The 17,869-nt window shown below is 39.9% G+C and overlaps 1 protein-coding gene across 5 annotated transcripts in view; it reads left to right on the top strand.

The window, feature by feature from the left end:
* Positions 1 to 17,869, top strand: part of LOC128738441 (sodium-dependent nutrient amino acid transporter 1) — a 239,067-nt gene that overhangs the window by 208,434 nt on the left and 12,764 nt on the right. For 4 of the 5 annotated variants that reach the window (XM_053833572.1, XM_053833568.1, XM_053833571.1 and 1 more), the window contains one exon: positions 17,044 to 17,275. In XM_053833572.1, the coding sequence (XP_053689547.1) occupies positions 17,044 to 17,275 (232 nt within the window). Of the gene's footprint in view, positions 1 to 10,027; positions 10,925 to 17,043; positions 17,276 to 17,869 lie in introns of all 5 variants that reach the window. The other variant, XM_053833573.1, reaches the window with a different exon arrangement.

The raw sequence follows: 17,869 nt of genomic DNA, 5'->3' as shown, positions 1-17,869 counted from the left end.
GAAGTCGCCAGTCGCTTTTGACTTGTTAGCGTCATCTCGCACAAAGGACCTCTTTACTCCTGGTGTCGGTAAAATTATTAGTTATGCGCTATGGTCAACAGGTTGGATCCATTAAAATTTAAACTTCCGTCCGTTGGTAGGGGAAACCGGGGCATAAAGGACACCTTAACTGTTTTTAATTGATTACGGGCAAAAAGAACCAATTGAATTCAACCTGAAAAGGCCTAAAACTTAGATGACGGTATAATCTAAACAGTTTCAGTGAGTTCAATATCAAAATAATATAAATATAGAAAAAAATAACGTTTTCCTTTCAGATGTTTTTTCGCTCGATATTAATAGGTACGGGGCAAAAGCGCCACTATGGTGGGGAAAATGACCACAAGTAAAGAAGTTGAATTTTAACTTCTATCTATAGGAATTAGGTGTAGTTAATGTGTTAGACCAAAAATAATACACACAAAGATAAATAAGATTTCAGTATGCTTGTTTTCGGCATAAACATTATCATTTTGTGCAATTTTCAAAAAGTAAAATTTCAAAATCAGTTTAATGTCTGAGGTTATATTTTTATCGATGAATTTTCTTATGGTATATTGTAAGACACCTTAGAAACCATAAAAAATAACCGTATTGAAATTCTTCGTCGTTTTCATGGAAAACCGAAGAGTGGCACTTATGCCCCGGGTGGTCGTCTTGCCCCTTGTTCCCCAAATCAACGACTAGACAAGAAAGCGTAACCATATTACCTTTGAAAAAGGTCAAAACCGAAGGCCGAAACGTCAGGCAGTATAAAAAACCGTCTTCGATATAAAACTGACGGTAAAGTTGAAAATCCACAATACAATATATGTACCTCAGTCGATCTTAACAGCGTTAAAGACAATCCTTTTCGACAGCATTGTCGTCCGGCATCCTAATGACATGTCCAGCCCAATGTAGACTACCAGCTTTCGACATATGAGTGTCTCCAAGTAGTATACTACTGTATGTAGCTCGTAACGGGTGGCAACTAAAATTTTGGATTTTTTTCGCGGCCCTTGTGCTCAACAACAAACGAGCTCAGAAAGAAATGAGAGTATGTATGTGTTAGCTCTCTCTTTCCTCTTTTTGTTAATATTTTTTGTTTTGTTTATGCTTACCCACATATGCTAAAAATTGCGTCGAAACAAGAAGCATTTCGGGAGCGCGCTGTACACATCTTCGAACTGCAACAGAAATCTCGGCAAAAAGAATACGGTACAACATTTAAAAAGCAATTATGTTGCGGCTTCGACTGTTTACCATATCCTAAGATGCCCAACAACTATTCGCAAGCAAGGTAGTGGAAGACCAGCCAAAATTATGGACGCAGAAGGACATCGTTCTCTTTCTCATTTCTTCAACAACAAGCCCTCTGGTTTGGCTATTAATTAAGATGCACCAGACGAATATTTGAAGAAAATTTTGATCCCATTTCTACACAAACATTATGAAGATGGACAATACGTGTTTTGGCCGGATAGAGCATCATCGCAGTACGCCAAAAAAACACAATCGTTTCTGAATACCCATTCGATCCCATTTTTACCCAAAAACCACGACCCGCAAAATCTGTCTCAGTTGATTGGTAGAATCAAGAAACGCATTCGCAAAGTTGACATGACGGCCGTACAACGCTCCTGTTTACACGTCAAACGAAAGCTTTGCCGAACAGCCGATTACGTAAATCAGATCTTCTTCATGTATCTTTGTCTTTTTTTGACAGCTTGAGAAAAAAAATCCGAAATTTTAGTTGCCACCCGTTATTAGATGCGCCTCCGTCACCCTGTGCTTTCCGTTTGTGTCAAGTGTCGCTCACAGCACTTTTCTCTCGAACACGGTAAGGGCGCGTATGTCCTCCGTGAACATTGTGACAGCTACAAGTTCATAAAAAACTGTCAGTTTACATTATCAGTCTCGTACGATGGCGTATGCTTCTTGGTCGTAGCGTTTTGCGAAGGGCAAATCAGGCCCGATTACCTGCTTGTATGTGCCGTTGGGTCTCCTGACTAACGTTGTTTTCCGCGGACACCAGTGATCTCAAATACACGAACTTATCTACCACGTCTAGTATGCCGCCGTCAATAGTTACCGTCCGTGGGAGGCGCGCTTCCCTACTAGCACAGTTGTTATAAACTAGTTGTGGTAGCCGATTAATAACTGGTTTCAGTCATAAATAGGTTGCAGCAATCAGAAGTGACAAAAGTGTGCTACTTGGGTTGAGCCTCTACTTGTCACATATTTGGTGTTCGATACATTTATTTTTAGCCCAATACTTCTAGACTCCGCTTTCTGACGTCTGACGTAGATTCCCATCGCCATTGTAAAATTCCTGGCTATGATATCAAAGTCGTAATTTCTTAATCATTTGTATTTTGCTAGGAGAAACTGAAGTTTGAAATGAATTCAAAATTAAGCATTGGACTAGACGAGACCTTAATGACGAGAGCGGGAAAACCTGTATTGACTAGTTGATTACGGTTCGAAAACTGTGCTGCAGTTCGCAATTTACGATTACGTACTCCTGCTACTCCTGAGTCAATAGGACCGTAGCAACTGGCCCTGCAATTGTCCTGCACTCTATCAGCTGGCTGCGAAGACTGTCGTATAAAAACAGAAGGTCAAGTTTCGATAACGGAATGTAGCACCTAGGCTTTGCTTTGCTTTACTCGTGCTTTGATCGAACGTAAAATCGAAATCGAACTTAAAATTAGAATTGAAATTGGACTTCAGATTAAACTTGGAATTACATTTTACATTGCACTTAAAATTGAAATTCAAGTTTTACTAGAAATTGGATTTGAAGTCAGAGCTTAATATTCGCCGTTGTCGCGATTCAATTGTTTGTACGATTGTGCTATGGTTTCAGATGACGTAACCTCCCGTCCCGTCGTGGAATTAGATCTAACTTATTGGCCATCAAATGGATCAGAAATGCATCCCACGATCCGATCAGTTGATTTAAGATTTGTAGACAACAAAGGAGCAGGCTCACAAATAACACCAAGCCAAGTCCTTCTTTCCGGCTTGAATGCAATTGCTTTCGGCCGGAAGCGGGCCACGAGACACGTCATTTTGATGGTTCAGTGATTCAGTAATTTTTGGCATACTGACGACCATTTGAACCGCAGGAGTTGACTATTTTGACGTAGGACTACGTCTTACGGCAAGTTTTGAGATAGGGTGTCATTCCAAAAAATCGAAAAATGCGAGCGTCACGAAAAATGAAAGGTTTTGAGCGCTAATAGCTCAGCGGTTTTCCGATCGATTTTCAATATTCTTACACCAATCGATCGGAAAATCTTCTAAGGGTCTAATTGACCCAAATGAAGAAAAGTATGGGTTCTTGATGTTGAACTATTGAAAAATTGAAAATAATGAACCTATGCTTTACCAGAATTCTCGCTTCGTGATTGGTTGAAAGATTCTTTGTGATGATCTAAACCTATACCAATTTGATATCTGTGCTTGGGAAGTAAGCCAAAACAAGTGACAAAGTTTCTTCATTTCAACAAGATTTCTTAACACCGCGGTTAAACTTAGACCATTTTGATGTCCTTGCTTGGGAAGTACGCCAGAAAGAGTAACAAAGCCCCCTCGTGCCAACAGATTTCTTACGAACGCGATTAAACCTAGTCCAATTTGATGCCTGTGTTAGGGAAGTGTGCCAGAAAAAATGACAGAAGTTCGTTGTCCCAACAGAACGCAAATTCTTTACTGCGAGACGATTAAACCTCGGCGAATTTGATATCTGTGTTTGAAAAATGTGCTACAGCTGTAGTGTTCGGTTATAATACGACTCTGTTGATGAAATAGGATTGAATTGGTAAAATCCCTTCAACGAGGGAATCATGGGTAATAAAAACAATCTTTAATTTCAGTAAGGTAGCAGGAAAGCAATAGTTTGTGTTCTTGATTTTGTTAAATTGTTTTCAAATGCACAATCTTTTGAGAAATGAACGTATGCAATGTTACTACTTTGATAAATGTTACATACAACGCATGTAGCATGTATATATGTTGCATATAGCATGTATACATGAAGAATCGAATGATTACAAGCATGAATACATGCTACTATCATTATAAAGAGACTTACGTAGTCCTGCGTCACCTATATATGCGGTCGTGTCTTGTACACAACCCCTCTGATTTTTGGCATACTGACGACCATTTGAACCGCAGGAGTTGACTATTTTTTGCTTAAAATCGTGTTCTGATTACCCCTCAAGAGCGATGTTGAAAGCGTACTTTTGTCTCAACTCTCGCCGCCTTTCGTAGGGACTCAATGGTGTCGCCGAGATGCGTCCAAAATACATCAATTAGCTCCGATCAGCCGAGTCAGTTTGTCCGGACTGAATCTGTTTTCGTGCCATATCTTCCATAGCTAGTCTCGATCGACTGTATCGAATGCTGCTTTGAAGTCAATAAAGATATGATGCGTGGTCACGTTGTACTCCCGACATTTCTGCAAGAACTGTTAGATGGTACAAATTTGATCCGCAGTTCCGCGAGCCCCCATGAAACCTGCCTGGTACTTCCCTACAAAATCCTGTGCTATCGGCGACAGCCGGCGTAACAGGATCTGAGAGAGTACTTTGTGGGCGGCGTTTATCAGCGTTATGCCGCGATATTTGCAGCAGTCAAACCGATCACCCTTTTTCGTAAATTGGATAAACAACTTGTTCGGCCATTTCTCTGGTAGCTACAGGAGCTCCTCCTTCTCCCTGTACCTTGTCGGGAACGTATAATACATACTGTGTTCGTAACGTTTGAGAAGAACTGGCCGTCTATGAGAACGCGGTCAATCTGGTTCATTGTACGTTGGTCAGGTGATCTGACCGTGTGGCTTCATGGATATCTTTACGCGGGAAAAAGTACTTCTGATCACAAGGCCTTGTGAACCTGCGAAGTTTATACATTTCTCGTTCGGGTCACTGTGCAGGCTATGTGACCCTATTACTGGTCAATACATGTGGACTCTTAACCAATACCATCACTCTGCACTGTTTCTGTATCGACATTGCGTATCTTTTGAGGTGTCTAGAATAGCCCGAATACATATATCATAATAAGCAAACATTTTCGTACGTGGGCTGATCATTCATTCAAAGTGTCGTGTAGAAATGACACGCATTTGCCACATTTTGCTTACAGTTGTAGTTGGAATAGTATGGACAAATGTTAGAGAATAAGATGTATTGGGAACGTTCTTATTTGAAACCGTGTTGTTTAAGGGAAAGCTACAGTAAAAGAGAATACAAAAGAGTGTCTCCAAGACTGGTGACTAAAGAAGCTTGTAAAGGAAATGACAGGTAATTCATTTTCGGTTCGTCGAAACCAAGTGGACATGAAAATCGATGTAAACTTCCGAATCTTCTGCTTGAAAACTTGCGGAGTTTCGATGAACGTGATAGAAAATATTAAGGCCATTACAAATATTTAAAAAAGTTTTTGTCCCTCCGGTTTTGGGCCACCGGAGGGGGGGGGGGGCGAAAAAAAAAACAAAGAGAATTTTTGAATCGAGCAAAAACAATGAATTTTAGGCATTTTTACTTAAAGTTTAAACGTGAAAACCCAATCTATTCTTGCTTTTAATAAATACGTTGTTATTTTTCTTGCAAAAATCTACGAACAAAAAGCAAAAACGAAAGAAAATTTTTTTGGCCGAGTTTCGGAAATTCCACTGTTTGAACTTCCATTTCTATTTCGTGCTAGAAGCGCTAACTCAACTCGTACACTCATTTTTCGAGTTTTTCAGGCTGTAGAGCTCACAGACAATTGATTTTGTAAAAAAATTTAACTTATATCCTACAAATTATTTTTTTGACCCCCGATTTTTCAAGCCAATTTCCTAGGGGGGGGGATGACAAAAACTTTGGAAATGATTTGCAATGGCGTCACGCACACCAATAATCGATGAGCAAATTTGGTTTAATGATGACAGATGGTGTTGAGTGTCTGAGCTCCAATGTCATTTCTTTAGTCAGTTTCTTTACTGGTGACATTTTTCCCCCATACCGAAGAGTGTACGACACGTAGAACAAGAGATGTTTTCACTGTTCTTGCATTTCTTTTCGGTGTTTGTGTACCCGTAAAATGTCGCAACACAGGTAGCAAGAAAAAATGGTAAATGTCTTCAAATTTTTGTCACCAATTTTTGTTCCCTTTCGACCAGGACTTCATATTCTCGATAGCGAGCTTGATGTACCGTCTACCGTGGCGAACAGCCGTCGGTCGTTGCCCCCAGTCGCGAGTAGAACGCTTCTTTCACAACTTTGTGTCTACTTTCGAGCGGCTAGTGTACGTTGAATTGTAGAAACGGGCTTTTATCCTAAATGGACAAATCCTTTCGTTGATCGCCTTCCAATCTATTACATGGTTTTTTTTTATGGGCTTATAACTTTGACCACAACATTATTGATCTATTGTAATGTTGCCCGGGTGTATGCTGTATTCTGCACTGCATTTCTGTGCTTTATCGTTATTGAGTAAACGATAAGCTTATATTTTTTTATGCGTGCTTATGTGTTGAGGGTTTTACCCATGCTTCGATGCATGTCCTACTATACCAAACCTGTTTCGCCTCGTTATAGGTAGCACTGGGGTCCTCCTGAGGTTCAAAACCATTACCTCATTAGGTCCTCCATACCAGTATACTAACCATAAGAAGCGTCTTTGGGATAATGTAGAACTCAGCATGAATGCAGGGTGATGAGAGGCCAGAGAATAAACCCATGCTAAAGTCCCTTTGACATCGAATGGCCTGATTCTACTAAGATTCGAACCCACGACCATTCGCTTGTCAAAGCAGACTCGGTAACCTTGCGGCTACAGAGCCCCCATGGTCTTACATTCTGCCCAACACGACACAGCCCGTTCCCAGTTGAGTGCTTCCGCTCTAGTAAACCTGGGTCTTTCCGCCGCGGATCTTCCAAGTTTTCTTTCTTTTACACCAGATTTCTTGCAGACCTATAATGCCGAATTTCACGCTGTTCGAGCAGCACTCAGTCGCAACTAACGATGTACAATGATCCGCAGTTTGCCTTACTAGGGCCACGCTAGCGAGTATCGTGATGGGACTTCCATCTTAAGTGCAGTCGGAGACCACACATTTCTCGTTACAGCCGCCCTTAGGATCGAACGCAGTCGTGAGCCGCTCCTAACCTGGAGCACAACCGCGCACAAAAGCCGTTCTTGACATGGGTAAAAGGTTGATAAGGTTACTCCTTGTTGCTATACTCAGCGTTCTCAAAGTTTTGGGCGGTGCTGCCAGAGTCAGTACTATCGTTGCACTAGTGTCGTAATTGTCCCGTACTCTGATGGCCGGATGTGAAGTCTGTCGATAAAAAAGGGTTAAGTCTTAAAAATGTTAGATCCGACGGATTTGGTTTCCTTTTTTATAATTAGTTCATCCTAATAATATACAGTTCAACATTGCCTGTGAGTTCTTCGTTTTCGGCATATCCATCAATGCTTTCAAAAGAATATTCTCCAGAAAACCCTAGCTGTATACAATTCTTTGGGCTTATAACTAGTGTTTTCTGTTAAGATCCTGAGTTTGCAATTGAAATAAAACACTGCTACATGGTATTAATTGCCATGGATTTGGCTTTATTGGAGAGATATTTTTTGCCATTTTAGTTTAAAAATGATTCCGGCATATGGCTATCTCTGTTGGCTCTCAGAAAATTCAATCGGGAACTCCAATTTTTTACAGTAACGGAGGTAGTATTTTCAGGGATAACGTGGGAAAGGTTATTTTTTGAGGCCTCAATAGTTTTCAGCTTATCAGCGTAAACCAAAGATTCCACAGATCCTCATTAACAACAGCCCAACGGTGCTCCAAATCTTGGATGCCAATTCGCGGGTCCATTATGCGAAATTATTCATTCGTTCATTCAATTTTTTTTTGTTGGATTATAGTCACTTTAACAACTTGGGTCATTCGTGACTTCTGTGGGGTTGGTATTTGAACCCGGGTCCTCAGCGTGAGAAGCAAGAATGCTAACCACTACTGCGGGACTGAGCCCAAACATTTCTTTTGATAAATGCGTGTTGTAGCATGTTATGCCGTCGTGTGACAACCACAGCTCCTCCACATTGAGGGCCCTCAATTGTGGTACAAAAAAAATCAGTGATCGTTTCCCTGCAGTGGTCACCATTGACCATTGAAAAACGGCGAGTCAATAATTGGCCCATAAAGCGCATCAAGCAGTGACTTTTTCAGGGTTCCACGGCGGTTCGACAATGGTACGAGACATCTGTTCACTCCAACCAGTTTAGGTTAAAAATGAGCTTCCTTGTTACATTGTTCAGCAACCTTTAGTACCTTATGAATAGCGGTGAGTTTTATCAAACTGATCCATAGTTTTTACGTAGAACTACGTCTTACCTGTCGTTCAAAAACATTCAAAATGTCCTATCCAAAAACGACTAAAATTTTTAACATTTTTCAAAAGTTTCAAAAACTTCAAAAGTTTTTTTCCGAAAAACAATTCACATTTGCAACAAAAAAGATTTTTTTTCTAAAAATTGGATTACGTTGCATCAGTAGTAATACTGGCGAAAGTGAAATTTTTTCTTCATCGACTCTAGTGACTTGAAAATGACCTTTACTAGACCAATTTCATTCACCAGAGGGGTGAACTTGAAACTTTTCTATATAATGATTCCCTTCTACCACGGTGGTGTGGCGCATCACATCAAAGATGAGCTACGCGCGCTATTATTTCGGTATTTGCGCCGTATTTACCCCGACAATTAACGCACTAATGTACGTCTGGAGCATGACTTTCATCTATGGAACGGATAATTTTACAGCTATCGACTGCGCAGTAATGGAGTTATTTCGATTGACTCTTACTTTCTACCGGCGTTGCTGTGCTAACTTATTGTCATCTAATTTCACACACAACTATAGCGAAAATTGAACATTACCTATTCACAGTCTGACCTGTGCCGAATATGGGCTAGTTTATTGAGTGTGAACTTTTTTTACGGCTGAATAATGAGGTCTTTTAATGGTGACTTTCATTATTTTTTTCACCTGCGGAAAAAATGATCTCATTATCAACTCAGTTTATTTTACTGCAACTGTGCAACTATTAAGTTAATTGTAGTTAAATTAACACATATACTTGTTTATGAGTTGCTGTTAATACAGTTTTTATAATCATCAAGCTTAGACACATTACATTACTAGGCAGTTTTATGATTTTTTTCTATTTGCACTTACCATGAGTACTTCTCTTTTTAAATATCGACCTACGATGGTAAACTAACTTTGTAAAGTGGTTAAACCACATTAAAATAAAAATAAAAAAACTGTAAAATTTGTTTTGTAATTGATTGATTTCATATGGAATATCTCAGTTCAAGTTGCAAACTATGAAAATATTTTAAAAAAATATTTTTTCTTTCTTAACCTTCACAAATTTGTTCTATTTTAAATACATGATTACGAACCCTTTTAGGAAACTCATACGCTAATTTCCTCATTTTGTCCAAATTGTACTCATATTATGACTCTGTTTTCCATTTTTATTCAAGTAACAATTTAATATTACATTCTTATTGCGATTTTTATTACGATTCCGAGAAACCCAATAATTTTATTTTTGCTCGCCAATTGGTCACTATTCCGTAAAATCGTGTTCTGCTATCATCTATACCGAATAACTTCAAAAAATTAGGCACTTCAGTTGGCAAGAATTGCGTGTTTGATTACTAGTGTTTGGCGGGAATTCGTTCGAAACCGCGAGCTTGTAGGTAGTACTACCGAGCTTTTTCCCGACCAACCAGCTAAATTATTCATCCTGTCGTTCATCGACACCGGTTGGTTTCGCTACCGAATTGCACAACGATAGCACCCTCGAAAAAAATGCACGTGCTCTCCTCCTCAACGGTATGGCGCCGATTTGCGCAACGCCTCATCAAGTTCCGAACTCATAGTCTCTATCGACTGTACGACGACGTAAACAACACCAATCTTTTCACCCATCAGATAACTACTCACCAACTACAAGCTGAATGGGAAAAAGTGAAATATTTGTGCGGGTAACGAAACCTTTAATGCGACTTCGCGGTGTTACTATCTGGCTGGCAGGATAGAGTCAAGATCATCATCAGTGTGTGAACGAGAAGCAACGTGCTGACGACGCTCGAGGGCGAAAAATCGCATAACTCTGAGAAGTGCTGAAAATTTCTCGTACGGTCTGTAAGGCGTCGTTGCAGTCTGTCATTATGTATTAAAATCGATAATTATGCAGTGCTCTCCCGGTTGCACAACTGTTCAAAGAAGTAGTCATAGAAACGATGACGGTTGCAATAATGGGGAAAGATCTGTGAAGTTGTGCACTACCCGATGCAGGTGTGGAAAATATGCAGCAACGGTTGCTTACCATAGTGGAACGAGCCGCGAATGGCCTCTACTCAGTCATGAAGAGATTTACGAGTTTGGATAAATGCTAAAGCCCATGGTGTATCCGCGTTCAATGTGTAGACCTTCGAAAGTGTGACTAACCACGTGACAATGCCCCCGCAGATGGCGGTTGAGATAAATTTTCATCCGAAAGCGTTAAACTGTGATAAATTGTGTGAAAGAAGTTGTACTTCGTGAAACTCCTAGTTCTGCTGGGAAAGTTGTAATTGGAACAGTGGGAACTATTCCCTTAGGTTAATTTCAAACAGTTAGTCTGGAATTAACAACACAGCAACGGAATCGACTGGAAACTGTAAGCGCGAAGTGGTGAGTAGAAGCTTGGAAAACAGAGCGGTCACTCGCAATTTCCCTTTCGTTATTCCTGTCACAATGAGGAAAATCGATGCCAATAATGCCAAGTACCTGTTGGACTATCTGTACTACACCAGAGACGATGAGCAGTTTCGTTTCTACAAAAAGGTAAGTAGATTTATGGCAATACAATGCAAAGTATTAACTATTTGTCGTTAGTCTGAACTATAGAATGGAAGTGAATTTGACTTTCGGGATAAAAAAAAGTCGTACTTAACCCCAAAATTCGAAACATTATGAAATCTTATATTTGAAACTAAGTCTTGGTTACTTCCAATTGTCATTTGCTCATTGATATTTATTTACAAAATTTACCCGCTCGCGAGCTTTTATTCTTTTACTTATGGGCCATAATGGAACAGACAAATTTCAAGCAATTATAATGTCAAGAGTTTCTAAAGCTATCAGTAAAAGAAAGGTTCTGCAGTTTCCTAAAAATACCCCGCATGACAACTGACGTGACGTGACAACTGGAACAGCCAACCAAAATATTTATGTAGAACAAATCTTATGGCAAAGGGTGAACATGTTCAAATCTTCCGACTCTGTCTCCTAAGTCCTATCCCTGCATTCACGTGGTGCCGGCTGCGGTACGCAACTTTAGTTATTCGTACGCAGACAAGGAAGGGGGATTAAGATGGTAGCCCCATCAGAGGGATAGGAATTTTAGGTTAACAACCTACTATACCTAAAAACTTGCCAAGGTACAGAAAATGAAAGAAGAAATCGATTTGGACGTTGTCAATAGACAACGATTTTTACCATGAATACACTTACACGAATCGGAACATGGAATACACTGATCCCTTACCCAGCAAGATCAGCTGGTTCAACTTACCATGCAAGTTAGCCGCATGTAGCTTGAAATCCTAGGGCTGAGCGACAGCGAACTACGTTGGTCGGGCATTGGCAAACACAAGACATCGTTCAGGCAAGTCTTGTTCTACTTTTACATACGAGATGAAAAAGTTACTCGAGAGAGAGAGAGGAGTTGGATACCTATTGAACCCAGGGCTCTGATGAAGTGAGAACCGATAAACGAAAGAATAATCGTAGCCAGATTTAGTACACGGAATAAGAACCTTACTGCAATCTATTGTTAAGCGCCAACAGATACTGCTGGTGGCTAAGAAAACCCCTAAAAGGCAAGTTCCATTGACATTTCCATCAAGTTCACAGTAGTGGGCCAACAGATGGAGCACTTAGAAGCCTTTCAATATCCTAATAACCAGACAACACTCGATGGTGGCACCAAGATTGATACAGTCACAGGGATCAGGAAGGCCAGTGGTGCCTTTGCAGGTCTGCGAAACATCTGGTGCTGAAACCAGATAGAACCTTTAATCTGTATTACTAAATGCCTGTAAAACTTGATGCGTTTCAACGGAGACAACGCAAAAACTGCTGGTATTTCTTATTCGCTAATCATTCGTGCCTAGTGACCTGACAACCGAACATCCAACGAGGAACTCCATCGTCAATGTTAACAAGGGCTGATAGTAACAGAAATTCGACAACGTTGGTGGAAGTGGATCGGACATACCTAGACATACTGTACTGGAATCCGGAAGGATAACGAAGAAGAGGTAGACTTGGAGATTCATGTAGACGCGGTTTAGTCAACGACATATGGAGTTAATGTGTGCTTTAAAAACACGAGCTGATTTGATCACTCGATATTTCACAGACCTAAAAAGGCACACATAGGGTCCGTGATCCGTGAGGTCCTTATCAGTTCAGCTACCGCCATCCGGTGTCGTCTGGCCACCAATTTTTGGAAGGTTTCCACACGCTTAACCTATTGTCCCGCTACTGTGAAGTTGGAAGGATTGGCAGTGATTGGCAGTGAAATCGTACATCTCTATAGAACAACATGACTTTTTCCCCAAACGCTCAATCAACACGAACCTTCTGCAGTTCTGCTCATTTTGTCTTCGTCGGGTTGAAGACGCTGCGCAAGTTGATACCATTTACACGAATCTTAAAGCTGCATTTGATCGTATTGATCACCAAATTCTGCTTCGAAAACTGAATCATCTAGGAGCTTCTGATGGCTTTGTCCGCTGGCTTAGGAGTTACTTAACAAATCGACAACTCTCACTAAAGTTAGGCTCTACTGAATCGTACAGTTTTTGTAATCGATCAGGAATTCCACAGGGAAGTAACTTAGGACCGTTACTATTCCTTATATTCTTTAACGATGTTTGCTTTGCGATACCTCCTGGCTGCAAGCTGTTGTACGCCGATGATTTAAAAATGTTCCTCACTGGGCGATCGGCTGAAGACTGCAAACAACTGCAAGATTACATTAATCTGTTTACAGAATGGAGTCACTTGAATAATCTTACCGTCAGTGTGTCAAAATGCTCAAACAATCATTAAAAAAATTCCTGCCTCCAAAACCCCCCACATGCCAAATTTGGTTCCATTTGCTTGATTACTTCTCGAGTTATGAGGAAATTTGTATTTCATATGTAAGGGAGCCCCCCTTCCTAGAAAGGGAGAGGGGTGCTAATTCATCATAGAAAAATTCATGCCTCCAAAAACACCCATATGCCAAATAAGCTTCCATTTGATTAATTAGCTTTCGAGTTATGAGAAAATTTGTATTTCATTTGTATAGGAGCCCTCCTTCCTGAAACGGGGACAGGTTTCAAATCACCATAAAAAACATTCTTGTCTCCAAAAACACCCACATGTCATATTTTGTTCCATTTGCTTGATTAGTTCTCGAGTTATGAGGATATTTGTATTTCATTTGTACGGGAGTCCCCCCTCCTACAAAGGTAAAGGGTCCTAATACATCATAAAAAAAATTCATGCCTCCAAAAACACCCACATGCCAAATTTGGTTACATTTGTTTAATTAGTTCTGGAGTTATGAGGAAATTTGAATTTTATTTGTGTAGCAGCCCCCCATCCTAAAGTAGGGAGAGGTTTCAATTCACCATAGAAAAAATTCTTGTCTCCAAAAACACCCACATATCAAATTTGGTTTCATTTGCTTGATTAGTTCTCGAGTTATGAGGAAATTTGTATTTCATTTGTATAGAAGCCCCCCCCCCTCTTAAAAGGGAGAGGGGTCATTATTCCCCTCCTGAATAGGGAAGGGGGCTCAATTTACCATAGAAATAAAAAATTGCCTACAAAACACCCACATGCTAAATTTGTTTCCAATTTGCTTGATTAGTTCTCGAATTATGGGGAAACTTGTATTTCATTTGCAAGGGAGCCCCTCCTCCTAAAAAGGTAAGTGGTCTCAATTCATCATAGAAAAAATTTATGCCTCCAAAAACACCCACATACCAAATATGGTTACATTTGATTAATTAGTTTTCGAGTTATGAGGAAATTTGTATTTCATTTGTATATCTCTCCTAAAGTGGGGAGAGGTTTCAATTCTCCATAGAAAACATCCTTGTCTCCGAAAACACCCACATGTCAAATTTTGTTCCATTTGCTTGATTAGTTCTCGAGTTATGAGGAAATTTGTATTTCATTTGTATAGGAGCCCCTCCTCCTAACGTGGGGAGGGGTCTCAATTCACCATAGAAAAAGTTCTTGTCTCCAAAAACTCCCACATGTAAAATTTTGTTCCATTTGCTTGATTAGCTCTCGAGTTATGCAGAGATTTGTGTTTCATTTGTATGGGAGCCCCCACTCTTAGTGGGGGGAGGGTTCTCTAACCATCATAAGAACCATTCCTGGCTAAAAACACCTTATATGCAAATTTTCACTCCGATCGGTTCAGTAGTTTTCGATTTCTTAAAGTCTGCATGCATATTGCACATGGAATAAATCGATCAAGTTGATGTAGCCTTCATAGATTTGGAAGCAGCGTTCGATCGTGTATACCATGGTATACTAGTTAAGAAAATTTCGCGACTTTGACCTTCACTGAGATTCACTCTATGGCTGAGTTCGAATCACTGTGGCAGAAGCCTACGTATGAATCTCAATCCCTGCCATTATTCTCGATTTATAAATAACTCTGGTGTGCCCTATGGCTGTAATATGGGACCTTTGATACTGTCTTTTAATAACCTAACCTTATTGTTGGTTGTAAAGTGTTGTAAAGCTAGTACATGCTTATGATTCGAAACTGTACGTTGTTCGATTATCCATCAGTGACTGTCGCCGATTACAAGAGCTCTTGAATTTGGGAGCTGGTACTGTAGAAACTGGTTACCGGTTTCGCCATATAGTGAATCCTGTACTCTTCCGCTGTCAAATCCACGACCAGGAACTGATCAGAGTAGATTATGTTAGCGATCTTGGTGTTCCCCAAACTTCGCCAAACTCTTTTTCAATCTACATCGTACGAAGCTCACTTCGGTCACCTATGCTACAACTTCGTCATAGAAATTATGTTTCTATCTCTTTCGTATAAAAAGTTATAATGTGTTATGTGTTTACAAGCCAAACTGGAACTTAGTCGTTAATTTAACATAAATTGCCTTTTCGAGTTGAACAACTTTGTTGAACATTATGGGGAGCTATTATGAATCGCTTAGCCGCGAAAGTAAGTTTCCACTTAATTTTCGTTGCTAGACCACTATACTATCTGGGACCAATCTCGGTGTAGTGGTTAGCATTCACGCCTCTCACGCCGAGGACCCGGGTTCAAATCCCAGCCCCGCAGAAGTCACCCAACCTGCTGGAATGAGTAAAATCTAACAAAAAAACCAAACAATCTAAGGAGTTCGATATTATTACACAAGCGTTTTGTTGGTTTGATAATATTACAATATTACACAGCGCTTTGTTGGTTTCCATGGCCAGGTACTTTCGAAAAATAAAGTTCCTATGTTGTAACTATTTGCTCCAGTTAAGCAGAGATGTATCACCCTACATCCTTAGTTAGCAGATCACGGGCCATTACAGTTAAACAATTCCTCCTATAGCTGAAGATCACTAAACATATAAACGTTATTGCGTAAACTTAGTCGTTCAGATAGGCACGCTTTTCTTTCAGTTGTACTTTCCTGTTTAAATGCTCACACATAAAGTGTGACTCAAATTACTTCCTTTCACACAGCCATTCAACAAACTGTTGTCATCTTGAGGTGTTTGTAATCTCTGAAGCGTCCAATTTCTGTCACAGTCGCGTGCAATTATGATAGAGCCTGACTTTGATGTTACCACCTACATTTGTAACGTGCGTCGTCGCCGGCTACAGTCGCAGTGAAGCGTTTCCAGTTCCACGCTCGCCCGTTTAAGATACAAAGTTTATTATATTATGTGATTATCAACAAAGTAAAAAGAAAAATGTATTGTACCCTCTTCGCAGGTTTTCCATTCATAATCTACTTACTGAGTCAGTTTCTTCGGTAGCCATCAGAAGAATGTATGTTAAGTAAGGTCGTCTAAGAACTGTGGATCTTCAGGAATTCGTACAAATACGTCTATTAATTGTATTAAATCTACGTTTTATCAAGAAAGCTCCTTAATCTTTTCTAACTTCCATTGAGTCACGAATTAGGTTAAAAATGTGGATGCTATCCGGTGTACAAATCGAATTTCTTCCCAGAGAGATAAATTTCAGTGCTGCCGTGGCGTGACGTGCATATGTGTATCTTATTACTCGAGATAGATACCTGCCCAGCGTGATACCAAGCATGGTCCGTGCCACTTTTGAAAGGGCAGTTGCACTACTTCTCCTGCCCATCAACATCACCTACATTCTAGAATGAACCCGGAATCCCTCAGTAGGTCAACCCTGGAGCGAAAAGACTAACTATATAGTATGACCGGTATGTGAACAACTTAAATAAAGTAGGTGCATTATTTTGAAGCACACAGTTTTTCCACAAATAAAGTTGGCATTTATTAAATGTTCGTTGTAAATGCTGCTATTGAGATTAATGGATTTTAAACTACATACTTCCGAAACACCTAATTTGAAACCACCTTTCCACAGAGTGTTTAAGTAAATGGTCGTTAATGTTGTATGCAATTTGTGCAGACTGACGATTTTGACCAGTCTACTTCCAGTTTTTAGTAATAATACATCCAGATGCCGTTGCAGTTTAACGCTCTCGGTAGTTACGCAATAAAAGAAACAAAACAAAACCGGGTTGCAATCCAATTAAAAACTTACTGAACCCGTTGGTTTTTGCTTGCCGTGCCTCCCGCCCTATGAAAGTAACATGATCCTATAATAGTAGCTACGATTTATTTTTCTGACGCTCCTTTTTTTCTCCTTTTTGCTCTCTTTTACTCTGCAGTCAAGATCATCAATATTCCGCGGCGTTATACTGTGCCTGTGTCTGAACCTGACCTACGCTAATGTGGCCCGCTTCCCACGCGAACTGCAGCAGCATGGGTCCGCGTTTCTGGTGCCGTACGTGATACTGCTGCTGCTGGTCGGACTGCCGGTGGTGCTGCTGGAAATCTCACTGGGTCAGTTCCTCGGCCAGGGTTCGGCGAACATGTGGCGTGCGGCGCCCTTCCTGAAGGGTAAGTTTCGGTTTAGTTTGTTATCCTCTATACTGATAAATCAATTATTTTAATACTTTGAATGAATGAAATGTGGTCATCTTTTAATTGAAAGAAAGAGTTTATTCATTGACATAATTTTCAAATTTGTTCAAATTCCAAAAAACTTTTAGAAAGCACGTCTTCTTCTCTTGGAAAATATCATTTTTTCTTTGTTGTGAGTCACAACACAACTTGTGACATCGCAATCATTTTCAGGCGCAATTCATTTTAATTTGCATTCATGGGACTTTATTTTTATTGTCAAGTAGTTTTGTGACGTTGCAAGTTTAGAAAATAATGAACATTAGATATTGTTTTGTACCTTATCATCATTGTAAAGTTATCAATGAACTCAACAGCCTTAAACCTGCTATATTTTTTTACCTGATTTATCCAATTAGTGGAATAAATAAAATACAATCTAATCTTTTTATGTCGGATGCAGGTTCAAACATCAAATTGACTGACTAAATTAGACTAAGCACTGTCGTAAAATGGATGGTGCATTTTATGCATTAAAAATGTGGTTGATATGTAGTTGAAAGGAATATCTAGTTAATAACTTGGCAATAA

Source organism: Sabethes cyaneus, chromosome 2 (assembly GCF_943734655.1).
Source record: "Sabethes cyaneus chromosome 2, idSabCyanKW18_F2, whole genome shotgun sequence".
NCBI lineage: Eukaryota > Metazoa > Arthropoda > Insecta > Diptera > Culicidae > Sabethes > Sabethes cyaneus.
This window is presented reverse-complemented; position numbering and strand designations above follow the sequence as displayed.